The sequence below is a fragment of the Neodiprion fabricii genome, chromosome 7, assembly GCF_021155785.1.
Source record: "Neodiprion fabricii isolate iyNeoFabr1 chromosome 7, iyNeoFabr1.1, whole genome shotgun sequence".
Classification (NCBI taxonomy): domain Eukaryota; kingdom Metazoa; phylum Arthropoda; class Insecta; order Hymenoptera; family Diprionidae; genus Neodiprion; species Neodiprion fabricii.
The window spans coordinates 23,485,253-23,503,807 of NC_060245.1; the positions used below are offsets into that span (position 1 = coordinate 23,485,253).

The 18,555-nt window shown below is 41.4% G+C and overlaps 2 protein-coding genes across 3 annotated transcripts in view; one reads left to right on the top strand and one right to left on the bottom strand.

Annotated features, from left to right (window-relative positions):
- The window catches only part of LOC124187186, a 156,501-nt gene that overhangs the window by 87,324 nt on the left and 50,622 nt on the right, over positions 1-18,555 (bottom strand). The window lies entirely within an intron of this gene.
- The window catches only part of LOC124187184 (neurotrimin-like), a 113,940-nt gene that overhangs the window by 56,591 nt on the left and 38,794 nt on the right, over positions 1-18,555 (top strand). The window contains exons 4-5 of one of the 2 annotated variants that reach the window (XM_046579524.1): positions 7,036-7,203; positions 8,024-8,152. In XM_046579524.1, coding sequence (XP_046435480.1) covers positions 7,036-7,203; positions 8,024-8,152 — 297 coding nt within the window. The remainder of the gene's footprint in view (positions 1-7,035; positions 7,204-8,023; positions 8,153-18,555) is intronic. The other variant, XM_046579525.1, reaches the window with a different exon arrangement.

The following is an 18,555-nucleotide window of genomic DNA, read 5'->3' on the forward strand; positions in this document are numbered from 1 at the left end:
CCTCATCGCCGTTCCGATCAAGATCCCTTCCGCCCCGCGTGCTTTGGTTTCGCAAAAGAAAAATGGAATCGCAACGATCCAATTTTAACGAGAGTGAGAAAGACAGCGGCTATGTAGCAGATTTCGAAGGGAAAGAAAACAAAGGAAGAAAAGAAAATGTAACATTAAATAAACAGAGCGAGACACCCACGTGACGAGGAAGAGGAAGAGAGATAAAGGTAGGTAGGCATCGGCAGGGGAAGAAGGAACTCGCGGAGTAGAACGGAGGAGGTGGAGAAGGAGGAGGAGGGAGAACAAAAGACGCGGGCGTCTCATCTGCCGGCCAAAAGACGAGACAACAATAATTTAATCAGAAGAGGGTACGTGCCCCTGCCAGTCGGGAGAACATATTAATATCTCGAGTTTTGACATCTCGACGGTGGCGGGGGTGGTGGGGGTGGTTTGCAGGGTTGGGAAGCCGTGAGTGGTGGTAGGGGCGAGGGGAGGGGGTTGGGTGGGGAGGAGGAGTAATCAGAGGTCTAGATTAATTGTTTCCGCGGGACTGTTTCCCTCCACCACCCCACCAGCGCGAAAGGCACAAATACGCGGGCAGACCTTCGTACACATAAACGACCTTGTACAACACGACGCGACGATAACGTAGACGCGGAGGATCCACCGGGGACTCGACACATAATACCGAACCGTCATAACTCACGGCTAGGCGTAGGTGAGAGAGCTGATGGAAAGGTGATGGTCGGATTCAAGGTAGGGCGTAGGAACCATGACGTGACATCATCGGATGATCGGCGAGGCGTTTGCTGACGTTGAAATTAGCAAATTGTGGTTCAGGCTTTCCTGCACAAAATACTCAAAAAGTTTCATCTGGAGCGTTTCATTTGATGTGTATTAGAGTGAGACTTGAGAATAAATACAAACAAGGAAAGAGAAAATTGAAAGCGTAAGCGTGTTCGGAGAGTTATCAAAGAGAAAAAGAAAAGGTTTCATAGGCAGAAAGAATGAAAAGGGAATGGTAATTGAAATTCATAAAGAAATTGTTTGTTTAATTTTAAAAGAAATATTTTTAAGTACATTGTAGTAAAATGGTCGTTTTTTCATTGTCGTTGTGTTTTTTTTTAATACCAATACCTTGTATTTTGCAAAAATACTTTACGCGATGCAGGGAAATGGAAGTAATTTTCGGATTCAGCACGCTCGAAATCGTAATATTTACCAAAAAAAATCCCATACGGCTGAAATAAAATATTATTTTGCGAACCTGTGCTGTCGTTGTTGTTAGTATAAAGTGAGACTGCAGCTTACGATGTAAAGACTGTCGTGAGAGAAAAATCAACGGTAGACATCATTGTATGTATTACTGTGGTACATAAGGTACCTACACGGGTATCCTGTAACACCGAAGGAATCGACACACTTTTTCCCTGACGCCTGTGTTGTATGTACAGTAGCAACACGGTGCGGCGCCGGGGCGTGACACTATGAATTATTCAAAAAGGCAAACAAAGCGTAAAGCAAAAAAGAAATCAAAGAATGATTACAGCAAGACTTTTCGTCGTTGTCCTTATGTGGGCGGGTGGGCGTGTGCTTGCGTGAGTTTTGAGGGAGTCTGCGAGGTCAGGAGGAGGGATAAGAAAAATAACTCGAATGAAGACGATCTTGAAGATATACTCGCGAGGCGAGTATTTCCACCTCCTCTTCTTATACCCAGCAGAAGCAGATTTACCCTACGGGGTGTATAAGTAAAGTGTCGCCATAAAACGGGAGCGCGGGTGAAATCGCTTCTTTTAAAATTTACAACTCCATTCGTTACAATAACCATATGAGATTGTACCAAAACCACGTTCTCTAAATCACTGCCCGATACACGGGCGTACACATTTTCCACTTTGAGAATAAAATTATACAAGTCTCTTTCGGCGTCTTCTTCGCCCGACGAACTGCAACGAGGTAAAGTGTACCAGTTATCGACCCTGTCCCAATTATAGACTTCTTTTGGTTAGTTGTATCAGTTTGAACCTTGCTTCTAAAATTACCAAAAAAAAAAAAACTTGTAGTGTTTAACCCTGTAGTAGCTGGTTTCAGTCATCGAAAAAATGACAATTTGCGCAATCGATTTATAAGTTTGGAAAATAAAAAGGAAAATAATTGGGTCTAAACGTGTCGACAACTGGTAAACTTACGTCGTGGTTTTCAAGTTCACCGATAGGATCCCTGTCACCCCGTGCATCAAACAAACGAGTTCATGATGCACTGCAGCGAAACCGAAAAGCATCGTTGCAGGGGAGTAAGAGGAAGAGAAAGACGAGAGTGGATGTAGCAGAGGGAACTTAGTTGTGACGAAAAGTGGGGTCTGGCTTCTGTCCCGTCCCCCCGACGGCGTCCCGTCTTCCATCCCAGTTCTGCCTGCCTTCCTTCCTTTCACCCTCTTTTCCCTATTCACGACGTCAAGTGGCCAATTACGATTCAGAGATGCTATTCAACGAGTGATTCGGAATAAGAAGAGGGGAGGAGGGAATAAAATAAAAAAAAAAAAGAAAGTACGAAACGCGGAACGACGGAACGAACGAACGAACGAAGGATAGGATAAAGTAGATGAAAACTGAAGAGAGAAAACACGGGAGCGAGAGAGAGTGACGGAGAATGAAAATGAAAAAGAAAATAGAAAAAAGAGAAAAAATAAACGCTGCGGAAATCCCTCCGCATGGTATGCGGCGCAATAACTCGTCTATCTCCAGCTCGGCGGGGGGCGAGATTCGACTCAGCTTTCGGTCCGAAATCTCATCCGCGACCCCGCCGATCCTCGATCCTCCCCCGCGTCGTCTATCCCGAACCCAGAGGCCACCTTTCGCTTGTATACCAGAGTTTAGGACAAGTTAACGCGCCACAACACGCGGTGGCCGTCCATGTCTGAATAATGCATCATCCGCACCAGCCTGCAGCGTAACGATCCATGTATACATAGAGTTGTATGTATATGTATTCGCCACATAGAAACAGTTGTAAATATGCATTTATACACGATGTATACCATATACGCTAGATACAGGGATGCGTATTTAAGGGAGGTCTGATATCATACCTATATTTGGGAGATGTTTTTCTTTAAAGAAAATGAAAGCACTTTGAGCAGAATTTTCTGAAATCTGATCTCATGTCTGATATCACGATGACGCAATATTTAAAACTTGTTTATCGATTCTAGCTCAAAAAGTTTTTGTTCCTAATTGCATATATTGGCAAACTCTAACCCGAAAAGATGTTTTTAACTCAAAAAATTGTGCCTAACTGTTACAAGTTGGATAGTGACGTCAGGAGATGGGCTATCGCAAAAGCCCTTGAGTTCGGAGTCGTTCGTTACTTGCATGCGCCATGACGCCATTTTGTTATTAATTTCAATGAAAACATTCTAAAATGTTCTTGAAACTATAAATAATAAAGTCTCCAAAATCAAATTGCTCTACATTTTCATTTTCTTTAAAAAAAAAAACTCCTAAAAATAGGCATAAGCTATACCTCCCCCTCCTTAACGAATATATAATAAACCGCTCTCCTTTTCCGGTTTCGCTGGAGGGATCGGCAACTTTTATCCGAATGATAGGTCCCGTCGCGTCTCAGTTTCCTGTATGATTCAATTTCACTAAATTCACGCAAATCCCTCGGAGATTTGGCTGTTGAAAAGATTTTTATTTCAACCGTGACACGGTTTTCCGTTTCAAAAATGATATATCACTGTCTCATATCTGCCGTATGGTGTTTAGATTCGCTGACGTCCTATCTACGATATTACGTGTACAATGTTTTCCCTAAATCAAAACTTTTATTGCTATAATATAGCATTCCTGAGAAAGTTGAATAACACTCTATCGTTGCCTCGTCTTGCTGCTTGGGGGAAAAGAAAGAAAAAAAACTTTTAGAAATAACAAAGCTCCGACGCCAGTCTTTCTCATCCACTATATTCGCTTGTTCGACATTATTATACGGGTTACAACCCATACGCGTATAATAATGCACTCACAGATGGACGTAGACAACGCCTACACCTACGGTACAGAGTAGAGACACATTACACACGGAAGCACCGTTCAGTTAGAGAGCAAACACAACAAGTGGGGGATGAGATGGGATGGGATGGGATGTTGTGGGATGGAGGAGGTCGGCTCGTTCACTCCCAGTTCAACGTATCGCAGGCAGCTTCGCTGTCGGTGGTTGAATTTTAAAGAGGGCCGACACGTATGAATATGTAGAGACCGTGGAACGCTATCCGCGTATAATAACGCATGTATAAAGGTGCGTATGGGCATCGAGCAGGACTCGCATATCCTTCCGTATCGCGACTATGCGGATAAGGCAAAGGTGCCCTTTGGCACCCAGGACTCAACGAGGTTCGCGAGCATTAACGGTAGCAGGCGTAACGCCTACGCATCCAAATACATGCGTAAATTACGTATACGTTAGGGTGGTCATTAGTACAGGGTCATTATCGAATTTCGTATATACTCCCATGGGGCAAGACACCTTAAAATAATTTTTTTACTCACGACTCAGCCGTAATATTGACTTTTTTTTAACCTGAAAAGCGGGACGAAAGCAGCATATTATTCCGTCTTAACGGATTTGCGGGAAATATGAGGTCGTGAGGATTAATCGTCGACTTTATTCCCTTGTTACATAATGGACTATTTTAAATTCAATAAAAATACCCGTCTGCTTTACAAAGCTTGCGAATTGTCATGCATTTCTCATGCATTTTTCCTATGTACAACGCACGTACCACACGTTACAAGCCCATAATATCATATCAATACTAGAGGTGCCACATTTTTTGCTGTAATGAAAACCCCACTGTTGACAAAGGTAAAAAAATTTTGATTCGTTTGATTGGATTTCCCTGAATTTGACCAGGTTTCAGGAAAATTTGGTCCCCCGAAAATAGCATATCAAATAATATTTCAGACAGTGATAATTCAAATTAAAAAAAATTTTTTTTATTGACGTGAGCTTTTTTTTGCGACCAGCAGTTTGGTATGAAAAATTCTGAAGTAAATTTGAAATCTCAATTTCCGGTATTGATTGATTAGAGTAACTACTAATCGGTGCTACTTTTAAAAATCGTTATTTCGAACAATTCATCTTTCGTTATTATCGGCCATTCCAAAAACTGATCCTTCCACGTATTGTCTCCCACCCACCAATCGGTACAGGTATCAGAACGGATAAAAGTAATTTATAAAAATAGAAGAAGAAACGCCAGTGGATACGGAATTGAAGCTGTCGTAATTCGACGAAGCGTTATATCCTCGGAAAAAAGAAGCAGGTATACGACTGACGTAAAAAAAAAAATCGCCAAAGAACGAAAAAATAGAGAGTGTTAGCACACTGAGTGTTAGCATATAACGTTATACGTCCACAACAACGTCGAGGCAGAATGGAGGTTGCATGCGGGAATAACGAACGAACAAACAAATGCTCTTGACGATTTTCCCCGTTTATGGAAATGAAAGGCTCGTGCGCGACACAGCCGCATCGACGACCCGTGGAAAAGGTTTTTAGTCGTCGGTGCAATTTCGAACCAGCTGTGCAGTACGTACTCCGCGTCGATACGCTCAGACCATGAACGCTACACGGCCATGCACACCATGCATTATACAGGGAGCGATGAAGCTGTGAAACGAAAACGTCGCGATCAACGACGAAGCAGCCAAAAAGTTGCCGCGATTCTCTCCGCTCTATCAACAACAACGGACAAACGGCTTTAGGCTGGCCATCAGCCAACCCTCGAACTTACCGTTCTCACACAGCACTGCAAATTTATTTTAAAGCCCTCGGATACCATATTACACGAGAATATGACGATTTTTTTTATTTTGAACCATTGTAATGGATCCAGAATTACAAATTTTTGGACTCTGACCTTGGGTTCATGATTAGCGACCCAAAAAAAAACCTCACTGTATCAATTTTCATTTCAATCCATTCATCCATCCTGAATCGTAGGAATTTTGTTATTTAAATAATTGAAAAAGCGCTGAAACTATCAAATCCAAAGTCTAATCAGTTCTAAGTTCGGAAAAGCCGCGTCGATTGAAACCAAAATCATTGAAATCCGTTAACTCGTTCTCGAGATATCGTCGGACAAAAAAACGTATCACATGCGTACATCTAAAAATGATCGGAGGTGATTATCTAAACTTGAAAATATACAGATCTCGTGAAAAGTCAACATTTAATTTTCGGTATGATTACCATCATTTCCTTTTTCTCTGAAAACAGAGAATCGGCAAGTCAAAAACGGCCGACTGAACGAACACGCGCGATCCTTGTCCGAGGACGAAAAGCTTCAGTCATACTTTGGCTACTCACACATTAGCTCCACAAAGGCGAAAGACGACCGCGCAATTCCAGTCCAGGCACCGCCAACCCCCGGTTGTAATTGTCATAACGAAGTGGACCCCGCAGGCTTAAGGGATGGGAAAGAGGAGCCGGGGGGCTGTTACGGAACAGCGGTTACATTTCCCCTCCGGAGGGTGAATTCTTGTCCGCGACTTAAGTGGGGCGGCTGCATCCGTAAAGGCAATTTTCACCCTACCATTCTCACCCTCCGGTGTTTCACTGTGGAAGAATCGAGGGCGCGGAGGGCGCGGAGGAATCGAAGACATTTTTTCCGGACGCCTGGCGCTCTTATCACGAGTGATTACGAGTTTTTAACGGGGATTTCCACCGCCTTATCGGTGATTCCCCCGGCCCTCGTTCCGTTTTCTTTCTACCTCTGTAATTTTATTCGATTCTCACGGAAATTTCCCTTTCCTCTCCCTTGTCTTTTTCACCTTTTTATCTCTCTCGGGGTCTCGGATCTGACTTTCTTCCCCCGCGTGACATCGATTTGCACGAGGAACAGCGAATCGGCGAGCTTTGTGCTTGCTTGCCTCGCCTTTCCTCCACTCTGCACTCTCTTCCCCTCTCGCACGAATCTTCGCTGTCCGATCGCCGCATACGTATCGAACTTGTTAATCACCGCGTACGGTTGTGTGTTTTCAGTACCACCGAACATCGACGACTCCTTGAGTTCATCGGACGCCATAGTCAGAGAAGGTGCCAACGTCAGTCTGACTTGCAAGGCGACCGGAAGTCCACCGCCAAGCATACGCTGGAAACGGGACGACGGATCGAAGATATCGATAAGCAAAAACCTCGTCGGTAAGGAAGGTGCTTCTCAAATTCACTTCGCCGCTCGATTAACCCTTTCGATCACAGAAGCTATTATAGTGGAACCCATACTTTTATTTTTTTTTTATCATTTCTTTTATATTCCATAGAGAAAAATAATCAAACTTTGGAATGATTGGAATTTTTTGTGAATCCATAATTGTTATAAATAAACACATGGAAAAAAGAGATATTTTCGTGAATGTTATTCGTTAGCGGAGAAGTTTGATAATAAACGTATACTAAAAACGCTTAGAATTCATTGGTTGACAAAAAGATCTCAGAACGAACATTAGATTTATAAAATCTAATACTTAGGGGTAGTTTTCATCTTCCTTAGAGGTCCGTATAGATAGTATCAGGGGTCGCACCTATTCTCGGCCTAAGACCGTACTGTCTCAAAAAATAAATATTCATATAAATCTCATTGAAGAACACTGTCGACAACAAGTTGATAGTTAGCCACGTTTTCACCGCATTTTAGGGATTGTTTTTAGTTTTATTCAATTTTTAACAGCAGATTCGCATTCAGCGTCGAAATATTACACGGGAAACGTATAATTGCACTTCTGTTCCAAACAAGAATTGGATCGCGTGACCGAAAGGGTTAAAATGTCGTTTTTCGGTCGATCTCTTTAACCTTACCAGCACTTATCGCAACCCTGCCAATTGTTATACTGTTCCGCGTGCAATATGTATAATTCGTAGCGTATAATTGGGCTTGTTCGAAAATTAGCGGTTGCCATCCGGGACCCCGTTCGTCCATTTCGCGAGATAATCGATGCATCGGGCTAATTTCGTATTCGGAATTTGCTTCCAGTGTCCGAATGGGAAGGAGACACCTTGGAAATGGCCAGAATCTCGAGGCTAGACATGGGCGCCTACCTCTGCATAGCGAGCAACGGGGTTCCACCAACAGTGAGCAAGAGGATCAAAGTATCAGTAGACTGTGAGTGGCAAAATGATAAAGGATTATTGGATTCGAGAGATTTTTTTTTTTATTTTTGGCATTCGAGTTCAATCATAAATAATATCCATAGATGTTGACGTTTCAGCCCTTTGGCGGTAGCGCTACAATATTTATTGAACGTAACTTGGGTTACACATGATCCATTTGGCAAGAACAAAAAAACAAAAAACTAGGAAACACTTTGGCCATATGGCAAACAAACGATTATCTCGAACAAATACCAATGCGTTAAAAATAAAATAAGCAATTAAAAACCAATGGTGTATTTCCTAATTCGACGCGAAAGGACCACTTAAGGAGTTGTCCTTGGTCGGGATTTTTCAGAAATTGTGTTTTTATTATTTCATTTTCGTAATGTACATCTATTCAAGTACGTGCACGGAAAGTTTCACGTTGATCCTCGAAATATTCTCCAAGTTACGCGCACGTTTGCAAAGACTCGTTTCTTTTTACAAATAAAAAATCTCCGAACGAAGTTCAATGTTACCCCACCATGTATATTAATTTTTATAATAACAAATTGAAATATCTCTCGATGAAAAATTCTTGAAAAATCGCTTTTTCACGGCCTCCTGGCTAGGTATAACCCTTCAAGGTCGATCGCATTTTGAATGTAAAGAAAACGAACATCTCTTACGCAACATCACATATTGCGCGCGTAAGCCTAGGTCGTCACCTGATTTTCAAATTTCCTCAGAAATTTCTGTCGTTCTTTTTCATTTCATTTTCTCTCATCTCGAACGCGTATTCCCAGCAGCGACGAGAAAACCCCTGACGCCAATGAAACAGGTACCAAGTGCATTGCATCCTGGATATAACAAATAAGATTCGACTAGTGGTGCAGGTGGGTAAAGTCGGTGTCTATACAGTGAGGAACCACCACCGAGAATACACACACAATTTAATAATGGAGAAAGGCGGCGGCCGGTAGCAAAGCTGGCTTTGTGAGTCGAGTCTCCGAGTTTCTGCTCGCTTTTCCTTTTATTCCGCTTTTTTCATGCTGCTCTGTTGCTTTTTCCCCCTTTATCATCCTCTCTCTCTCTCCTTCTCTTTCGTTTCGCTCACGCACCGGCAGAACAAACGAAAAAGAGAGGAGAGGAGAGGAGAGTCAGGGTCGGTCGGGGCAAAGCGGAGCGTAAAAGTGAGCTCAGGATAGCCGCAACAGACCATTACCGTTTTCACTGTGCCACCGCAGTGCACTGAGCCCGGTTCTTGCTGTTATTGTTGTCATTGTTATTGTTACACACGGCGAAACTCTCCTAAATACTGTGCCAACCACTTTGCACAAGTGTTTTCCTCGTCATTTCTCATCCCGGGTTTTCCTAAAACCACGGCGATTGCATTGCGGCGCAAAATTGCTGATGAAAACTCTTCGGGATCTCAATTCGATCCTCGCTTAACCCTTCGTCTCGGGCTCCTTTTTCCCCATTTACAACTCTTTAAAAAATTTCAAAAAATTTCATAAGATATGCAATAGATTTCATTGCGAATGTTTCAATCAGTTGATGAGCTAAAATTGTTCAATAATGAAAGATTCAGGACACAGTCATGGTCGTTTCGCAGCTTTGGAATTGTGTGAAATTCAGGAAACTATACTATACAGATTATACCAGAGGAGAAGGTGGAAATGATTTCCAAAATCGTTCTGAACTTTGAAAAGATTAAATTTTTATTCAACGTTTCGTTGCGATAAGGACACCGACTTCTAGCCCGACAGGGATTTTCAAAAATACTGATTACGCGGACTGATTCGGAGAGATTTTTTGTGCTTCCAGTCACGCAGCTGGTCTGCCACTGCGTGAATAAAATCAGTCTGTTTCCTCGGCCCCCGTCCGTCTTGTTCATTTTCTTACGTTTACGTTTCCGTCTCTTCTTTCTTTTGCTGTCGCAGTAGATACGTACCGGATGAGGTCCGGCGTACCTAGATCGTCGATATTTTCCTTCTATTCGACGTGGATATACGTAACGGGGTTGGGTATCTCCGCTGACGTTGCGAGAAAACCGAAACCACTCGGGTGGTCCTGTCACGACCGCGACGTATACGTGATCTTGAAGATGAAACGCTCGGCTTCGCCTCCTTGGATTTCCCGATTCGCCCTAAATACCCCTTGACCGGTGTCTTGACTTGTTTTCTTGTTATTAACCCTTTGAGTCACACGTTATTGTTCCGAGTCAAATTTTATTGAAAGATAGTATTCAACGATTTTCAGGGTCTGATTTCAAAAATTCCAATATGGCGGACGCAAATTTCACATTTGACCGAATAGGGTTAAAAAACTCTATGCACGGGTTTGAGGGGTCACTGATTGGATTTGCCGTACTGAATTTTCAAAACCTGATTTCAAATTCGTCATCAACGACCCCAAAAATCCCTGAACAGAGTTTTTTTTCCGGATTCGATCGAATTTGAAATTTTTGTCCGCCATATTTGATCCGTCATCTTAAATATTGTAAATCCGATTTCAGATTCGTAATTAGCGAGCCCAAAAACTTATAATTTATGTAAAACGTCTCGGAAATGAATTATTCCTTCTATTTTGACGTTGTTTTTCAATCAATTTGTTTCCAATAATAATAATTTACATTATATCGTAATAATTACTCCTCTCGAGTATTAAAAACCTATTAGTATACTATCAAAAATAGCGAAAAAACTGCAAAGTAATAAGTTTTCAAAGTTGTCTATAAATATACAAAAAATCGATATAAAATGGATGGTAAAAATACTTAGGTACTACTATGATTCAAAGGGTTAAAACAGGCAAATTACTAATTTGCGTTTATGAGACTCCGTCAACCCTCATTCTCGATGTTCCTCTCAACTGGTTGACTGTTAATGGATCATACATGTACAGGATAAAAAAGTGCCAAAACTCGTAACGAATCACATATGTAAATTTTTAAATAACTCTGATATTCTTCGACGGATTTCGACGGAAATTGCTACATTACCATTTTGTGGGTCACTGAATCCAAATTTGAAAGCAGAATTAAAAAATTCAAAACAAGGGATTGAAAGTGCTGGTTTCAAATTCCGATAATTACATTACGACTAGGCGTCAACACTCTTCTAGCAAAAAATCAAGAAGCGAAGAATAAGTCTTTTGAAACTTGTTACTCGGGGGTTTTGAGGTCACTGATAATGAATCTGTTATCAGAATTGGAAAATTGCAAAATAGAGGGAACCTCGATCAAAATATTCAAAAAAAAAAAATTCTCCAATGCAGAAAAATATGTGTATTTCATACTCCAGCAGGGTTTGGGTCGAAATTTTCAGCTGATTCTCGGAGAAAAATTCTTAAAGTCAGCTACAACGAGAGCTTTGCAATATCCGCTAAGCACTAAAGTGTACACAGTGGGTACGGAGGGTTGATACACTGTTGTGTTTATGTTACTCGTGTACGCGTTGATGCGTATATGTTGCGTTAATTGCTCACTACAAGCAGACAAAACAACCGGAAATGGAGGAAATTTCGGTGGCAGTGTTCGAAGCCTCGAGTTTTTGAAAAAACCCCTGCAACTGTCATCAATTGATAATGATTCTTAACTTTCAGATATATTCTTGACGGATGTTTTTACCTTTTACTTCTTCGTCTTCCTCTTCTTTTCCTTCCGCCTCTCCGTGCGGATAAATATTACAATAAATTTGGTCGATAATCCCGGCAATTATAATCGTCGACGTCGCGTTAGAGCGCGAACGCGTCTGCAGTAGGCAATTAAGTCGAATTATTATAAACGTCGAGGGTGCTGCAGGTTTCGGGCTGGGTAGTCGCGACGAGAAAGATAGAGAGACAGAGAGAGAGAGAGAGAGAGGGAGAGGGCGAGAGCGAGATGATGAGAATTACTCATCTTCACGCGTCTATAGAGGACCAAACGCAGCAACGCGTCTCAGCCCCCGAGCCGTGTTTTATGCCTTTACGTGCAAGGTTGACGTAGATTAGTTAAACGCGACGACAGATTACTCCCAGCAGTCCCCGCTTTTGCTGCGAGGGGTTTCACCCCCGACCCTCGAATCTCCTCGCCGCGCCACCTCGATGACGATACAACTTTACGCCGAGGGTTGAAAGAAGAGGAGAAACGGAGAGAGGGCGAGAGAGAGAGAGAGAGAGAGAGAGAGAGAGAGAGAGAGAGAGAGAGAGAGAGAGAGAGAGAGAGATCAGAGGGAAAAAATTAGAGGAAACGGGAAGAAAAAAAGATTAGAGGAAAAAAATCTCGAGTTGCCTCGAATATCCTCCCTCCATCCCTCCATCCCCGATCTCGCCACCGTATTGTCCCACCAATTATTATAAATCCCTCGTCAAAGTCTCCGCGTTGCGGCCTGCTGCACAAACGCTGCGTATAATAACTCCGGCGAATCACCGCGCGAAACGAATTTTTCATTTTTTGTTATTTTTCAGCATTTTACTTTCTTTTTTTTCTCTTTTTTTTTTTACCTTGCTCGAACCGTGCTTGTTTTTCCTTTGCACGTGTGCGTTACATTGTTAGAGTTGATTTTCTCTCTCTCTCTCATATCACATGAATTACATATATATGAAAGCACGAGCAGTTTCGCGAACCGAAAATTTTTGACGCAAAAATAATACAGATATTCCACGTACCTGCTCTACTTTCTTTTTTTTTTTTTTTTTCTTTCAAATGCTTGAATAATAAATCATATTCACGGTATAATGATAATTAAAAAAAGTCAATCTGTAATATCAGTGTATAATTTATACAGCGGTACGATTTTAATAATTTCGTTTTCTACCGAAGCTCCAATTTTCCAAGGATCGTGATTATTTGCGAAAATTTTTAATCTCTCGATCTACAATTCGTGTCTCGAGGAACGTGAACGTTGAACGTTTTTTCGTTTTCTTTTCTTTTTTTTCTCTCTCTCTCTCTCTCTCTCTCTTCTCAGCATCGGTGCATACATTATTATTTTTTATGCATACATATTACACATATCCGCGCATCAAGATTACACCGCGGCAATATAAGCTCGACGCGCTCCGGCGTTTAGGTGGTTTTTCATAATAACAACACGCCGCTTTGGAGTAAACGTTTATTTTATTTTACACTTTTTGCACAGTTTTACAGTTGAACAGTTTAACGCGAGGGTGAACGTGTGTTATGTTCCGTAGGTAGCATAGGGGGGGTGGTGGTGGTTTTACGGGCTGACAGAGCGGGCTGTTTCGGGGGTGGCACGGCAGAGTCAGGTGGCACGGCGGCATAAGTGCCAGGGGGGTGGGGGTGGAGGGCGAGGAGAAGATGAGACTGCAGATGAAGCCCGAAGATAGGAGAGGAGCGCGGCTCTCTCCCGCGTTTGCGTAAAGAATGTCGAGTCGCGACGTGGATTAGCAAGAAAAAAAAAAAAAAAAAAGAAAAAGAAGAAGGGGAAGAAGAAGAAGAGAAAAAAAAATCAAAAATTGCGTGGAAGAGAAAAGGAAAGGCCCTCCGTGTGTGGTTTGCAAGATAGTCGGGCGTAATTTCTATTCTTTTTGAACATTGTCCCGTTTCAATACTCAAATATGTATGCGTGTAGAGTTATTTCAATATAATTACACACACGTACGTGTATAACCGGGGCGAATTATTTGGTGGCGAGACTTGAAGTAAGGAAATCAAACTTTGAAGAAACGACAAAGTTTCGAATGGTCGCAAAGCCGACGGCTCAAAGTTACGAAACGCATGATTCGGAAAATCCAAGTTTCGATAGAATAAAATTCCAAAAATTAATATATGTAACTCACAGGGTGTAGTTTACTCGACGAGTGGTTGTAAAAAATAGGAAAAAAAACAAAAAAACGAAAATCGGAACGACCAGGATTCCGAACGTAAACATATCTAAAATCCAAAACAAAGAAAGATAACTAAAAATCCTGGATCATTCGGAATGTCGATGTTTCACATTTCAATATTTTCTAATTTTCTAACTTTCGAAACTTTGATGTTTCGTCAAAGTATGATTTCCTTACACAAACTGAACCTCGCTCTTTCGGAACTTTTCAAATTAGGAATTTCAATCCCGCCCCGTACAACCACCCTACATATCGCATATGCATAGATAACAATACTCGCAATCAAAAACATGCGCTCGAACGAGGGTTAATTTTTGCCTCATCACGCCACGTGTTTAGCGATCATATATATTATATGTGTGCGTGTATGTAATGTAAAATATACATACCTCCGCACCTATGTACAACACAATATGTACGAATGCGTTATAGGTATTTATGTATGTATGCAAACGTATACGGGAATGGAGACGGCGTCGAGGCCGAAGTGAGGGGGAGGAGGAGGCGGGGAGATACGGCACGGATTTTTCTCGTTGCTGATTTTAATAACAGATTGCTACTCGAGGTGGATTCTCGGACGGGGATTCAGGGGTTGGAGGAACAACGAGGAACGAGTATACAGGGGGGTGGGGGGAGGTTTTGAGTCACTGCTTATACGTGACTCCGACTACCGCGCGGCTTTATAAAGGGTCCCACCTACTTCCCTTCCTTTTTACCCAACCCTCCTTGCATCCTTGTGCAGAGAATCGTTTCCCCCTTTGCATGCCTGTAGATACGGCCCTGAAGTTAACGTCGGATGGGCGCGATTCTCGTATACACAATAATTCTCTCCCTCCTTATACTCGTCTTCTTTTTCCGTATACCTACGTGTTATAGATGTATACCTTGGTTTGTTTGTTCCCTTTGTTTATCCTTTGTGTATCCCGATTTTTACCTTCCTATATTGTATGGGTTTTTTTTCCAGATATTGTTTTCTTTTTTTCGTTTTTGTGTTTGCTTTTTTCGTTTTTGTTTCTGATACCGTTTCTTTGCTCATCGCTTTCATTCGTTATATTATACGCGGTTCTTTTTCCCTTTTCTTCATTTTGTCGTACTTGTTATCCTGTGTTTTTTTTCCATATCCTTTTGTACACGGAAACGTTTCTTCTCCCCTCGTTCCTCTCCGGTCTTTTCTCTTACAACACCGCAATTTTGTTGTAATGAGGAAAGACAGCTGGAAACGCGAGTCAAACGCATGGGGATAAAACTACCCCGTTATACGCAATTATACACGGCCATAGATTACATTTAGGGTAGTTTAGTGTGTAGGCTTATACTTTGCAAGCCTGTGAGGTTTTTCGGTTGGGGGTGAAAATCCCGGAAGACCAAAAAGTCGACTGGTTGAAAATCCGAAATTTTACAAGACTAGTTTTCGAATCTATGTTCATTCTACGTTTTCAACTGACGGTAATTTGAATTTCGGGATTTCGTCTCATCGAATTTTTGTGCTTTCGCATTTCGCAACCCGTCTAGTTTTCCCTCTCTAAAATCACAAGAATACGATGTCAGCGCAGAAAATACGTCTAATTGAAAGTCGATAATTTTTTATTTACTTCATCGCAGATCGTTGCTGCCGCGATACTACACCGATATACTTAACTACATTCCGCACAATATACCCTTTGTTTTAAACGTCAGTCAACTAAATTTCAATATAAATACAATGAGTTTGTTATTCGTACAGAAAAATTGACTTCACGTAATAAGATAATAGCTGGGTTTTCCTGTAACAAAGGTTACATTTTGTTATTTACGTCCTCCTTAATAATTATTGACACATTTACCAAGGCAATAAAGAAAAATAAACTACCCGTAATTAAGAAACGACATTAAACGTCCTTAATTGCGATGTCAACGCCCGATTCCGAATTACGTTTATTAATTATACACGTCACGACACGTTTATCCTTAGATATCGGTGAGTTTGCCACGGGTGCATTTTATCCTCACACTCTCCTTACCCTGCGTATCGAGATCTACTTTATACCAGCTCTCGAGAAATAGATTTCCTTTAAATTAATTAACATTTTAGTACAACCTTTATAAAATCGACAAGTTGGCACCCGGATGTGTGACAATTTCTCACAGTTTAATCGGAACGTGACAAACGAAGGATGGATTCGCGCGTTCGCATCTGATCCAAAAATCGCAAATCTTTCCCTCCACATCCGTCATCATCGTCATCCCGACTTCGTTCATCATCATCACCAAAAATCGAGTCTCTGCCTCTGGTTTCTAATTCCGAGGCTTCGCCGATCGGCTCCTTATCACGTCCCCGAAAAACTCATTAACGTGTCTGATGTAACTTCGCGCCAAACTCTACTCGCGTCTTTCTCCCCCCACGGCCCATCCTCCAAACCTCCCTTTAACCCCAGCGGTGCACTCAAGAATCTATAAGCTGACTCGCCTCGCGTATTCCGCACGTATACACACCTCGCGAAAACTTTTACCTATCTCCAACCAAACAACCAAACAACCGGCCAACCTTCGAATTAACGCTAAGCGCGCGTGCAGGGGGAGGAGGTACGATTGGAAGCAAAGGCAGAAGAAGGGAAGTTCAATATTTTCCAAATCCCGTGTACCTTTTCATTCGACACGCATGTAGCAGAAAAAAAACATTCTTTTCAACTTCCCTCGAAAAGATAGAGAGAGAGAGAGAGTGAAAATATTTCGTTCAAAGGAGTCGAAACTTTTTCTCATTCATTTCGCATCCGATAAAAATTGATCAATCCATTCAAACTTTTGAGTGTGAAGCGGTTACAGATTAAATTACGTAATATTAAAGGAACCTCTTATACGTGCGTATAAAAACCGATAGATATGTACATATTTATAGCCTTGTACAATACAGTCGAGTAGCTCGAGTCTCTTTTCCACGAAAATTTTTGGCAACAGAGTTGAGCTTCTGCTGCTTCACGAAGACATCGCTGATAACGATGGTGGAAAAATGAATAAAAAGAAAAAAAAAAAAACAATAAAAACGAAATAAAAAGGAAGAAGAAAAAAAAATTAATCAAAATGAAACAACAGAGAAAAAGATCGCGAATCAAGGGTGCGGAAAGAAGCGTCTCGTCGCCCCGACTCGGGTTTTTCTAATATCAAGTGAGGCGTGAGGTAAAGTAGCAGCAACAATATGGCGGTGGTCATGGTCACCAGGCTGCGTTATACCCACGGTTAAGAAGATAGAAAGAAAAAAAAAAAGAAGAAGAAGAACAAAGAACAGATACAGAACCGCTAGGGATCTGAATTCGTTTCTTAACTTATTATTAATTCATTTGGAAACACCGCTGTGTCTACGATACAAGCGAATCAAAAAACTTTTATCAGGTGAAATTAAATTTCTACTTGCATGTACGGGATGTAAAAATAATGATACTCTTCCCCCCCCCCCCCCCCTATATTTCTTCGCTGTAAAAAAAAAAAAGACAGCGAAAGAAATTTGACTAGAATAATGAAAAAGAAAAAGAACGAAAAAGAATGAAATGAAAAATAAAATTAGTTTAAGCATTCAGGGGCATGCTTTAAGCATTCCTAAGTATGATTGCAGAATTGAAATTCGGAAAATATGAAGTTAAATTGTTTGAAATAGAAAATTATTGTACATTTTTTATTTTAAATGTCAACGAAGGGTTAACAAAAAAACCAGTATCACCCTGTACTAACATCGCAAGCTGTGTATACATATACATATAAATTGTGTTTACATGATCCGTTATCCACATAAACGGATATGTGTTTGAAAAGACGACAAATCGTGCGAACAAAACCGAGGGGCTGTTCACTTGAGAAATCATTGAACCATTTCGTCCAAAATCAGACTGGCAATCGCTAAAAGTCGCTGGAAATCACTCGAATCGCATGATTCCTGATTTCCTCATGATTTCTCAAAGTATAGATACATTCATAGGCATAGATACATTCTCGATGTCATCCCCTGTTACAAATGAAAAATTTTTAAATGTTTACCAGAGAATAAAAGAATTATTCTAATTTCTTTAATGATCTCTGTTATTGATCGAGTATCCCATATCTCCGATCGTAAATTAATTATCGTTAATCTATAACAATCAATCAATATTCATTTCTCGAGAGTCTAAAAATCAATGATTTCCAAAACCTAGAAATCTCTTTTAATCGTTGGAATAGGTAATCTCATTGATTCGGAAATCACGGGAATCGGAGTCTAAATCACAAGAAATCGATTCCTTTCGGAAATCGTCGTGTCACAGAATCCGCGAGTGAGCAGCCCCTCGAATAAAACGATGAAATTTGACTAGATATATCCCTTTATCGGAGGGTTGCCTGCGTGTATAGGTATAATGACGTGTGATACCTGTCGGAAAGCTTTGCCGAAGCTTAATATTCAGGGAATCTGGGATACCTAAAGCCGCAGAAACACGATGTCCCCGGGATTGCGGAGGGCGATAACGGGGGGGGGGGGGGGGGAGTGGAAATAGGGATTGGAGGGGGGCAAAAAAGCCCGGCGAGTTTCGTTTTTAAACTCGATTAAATTTCATTAGCTCGCGCATTTACGAATTAGCCAACCCTCCTTTTCCCCGTGCAGCT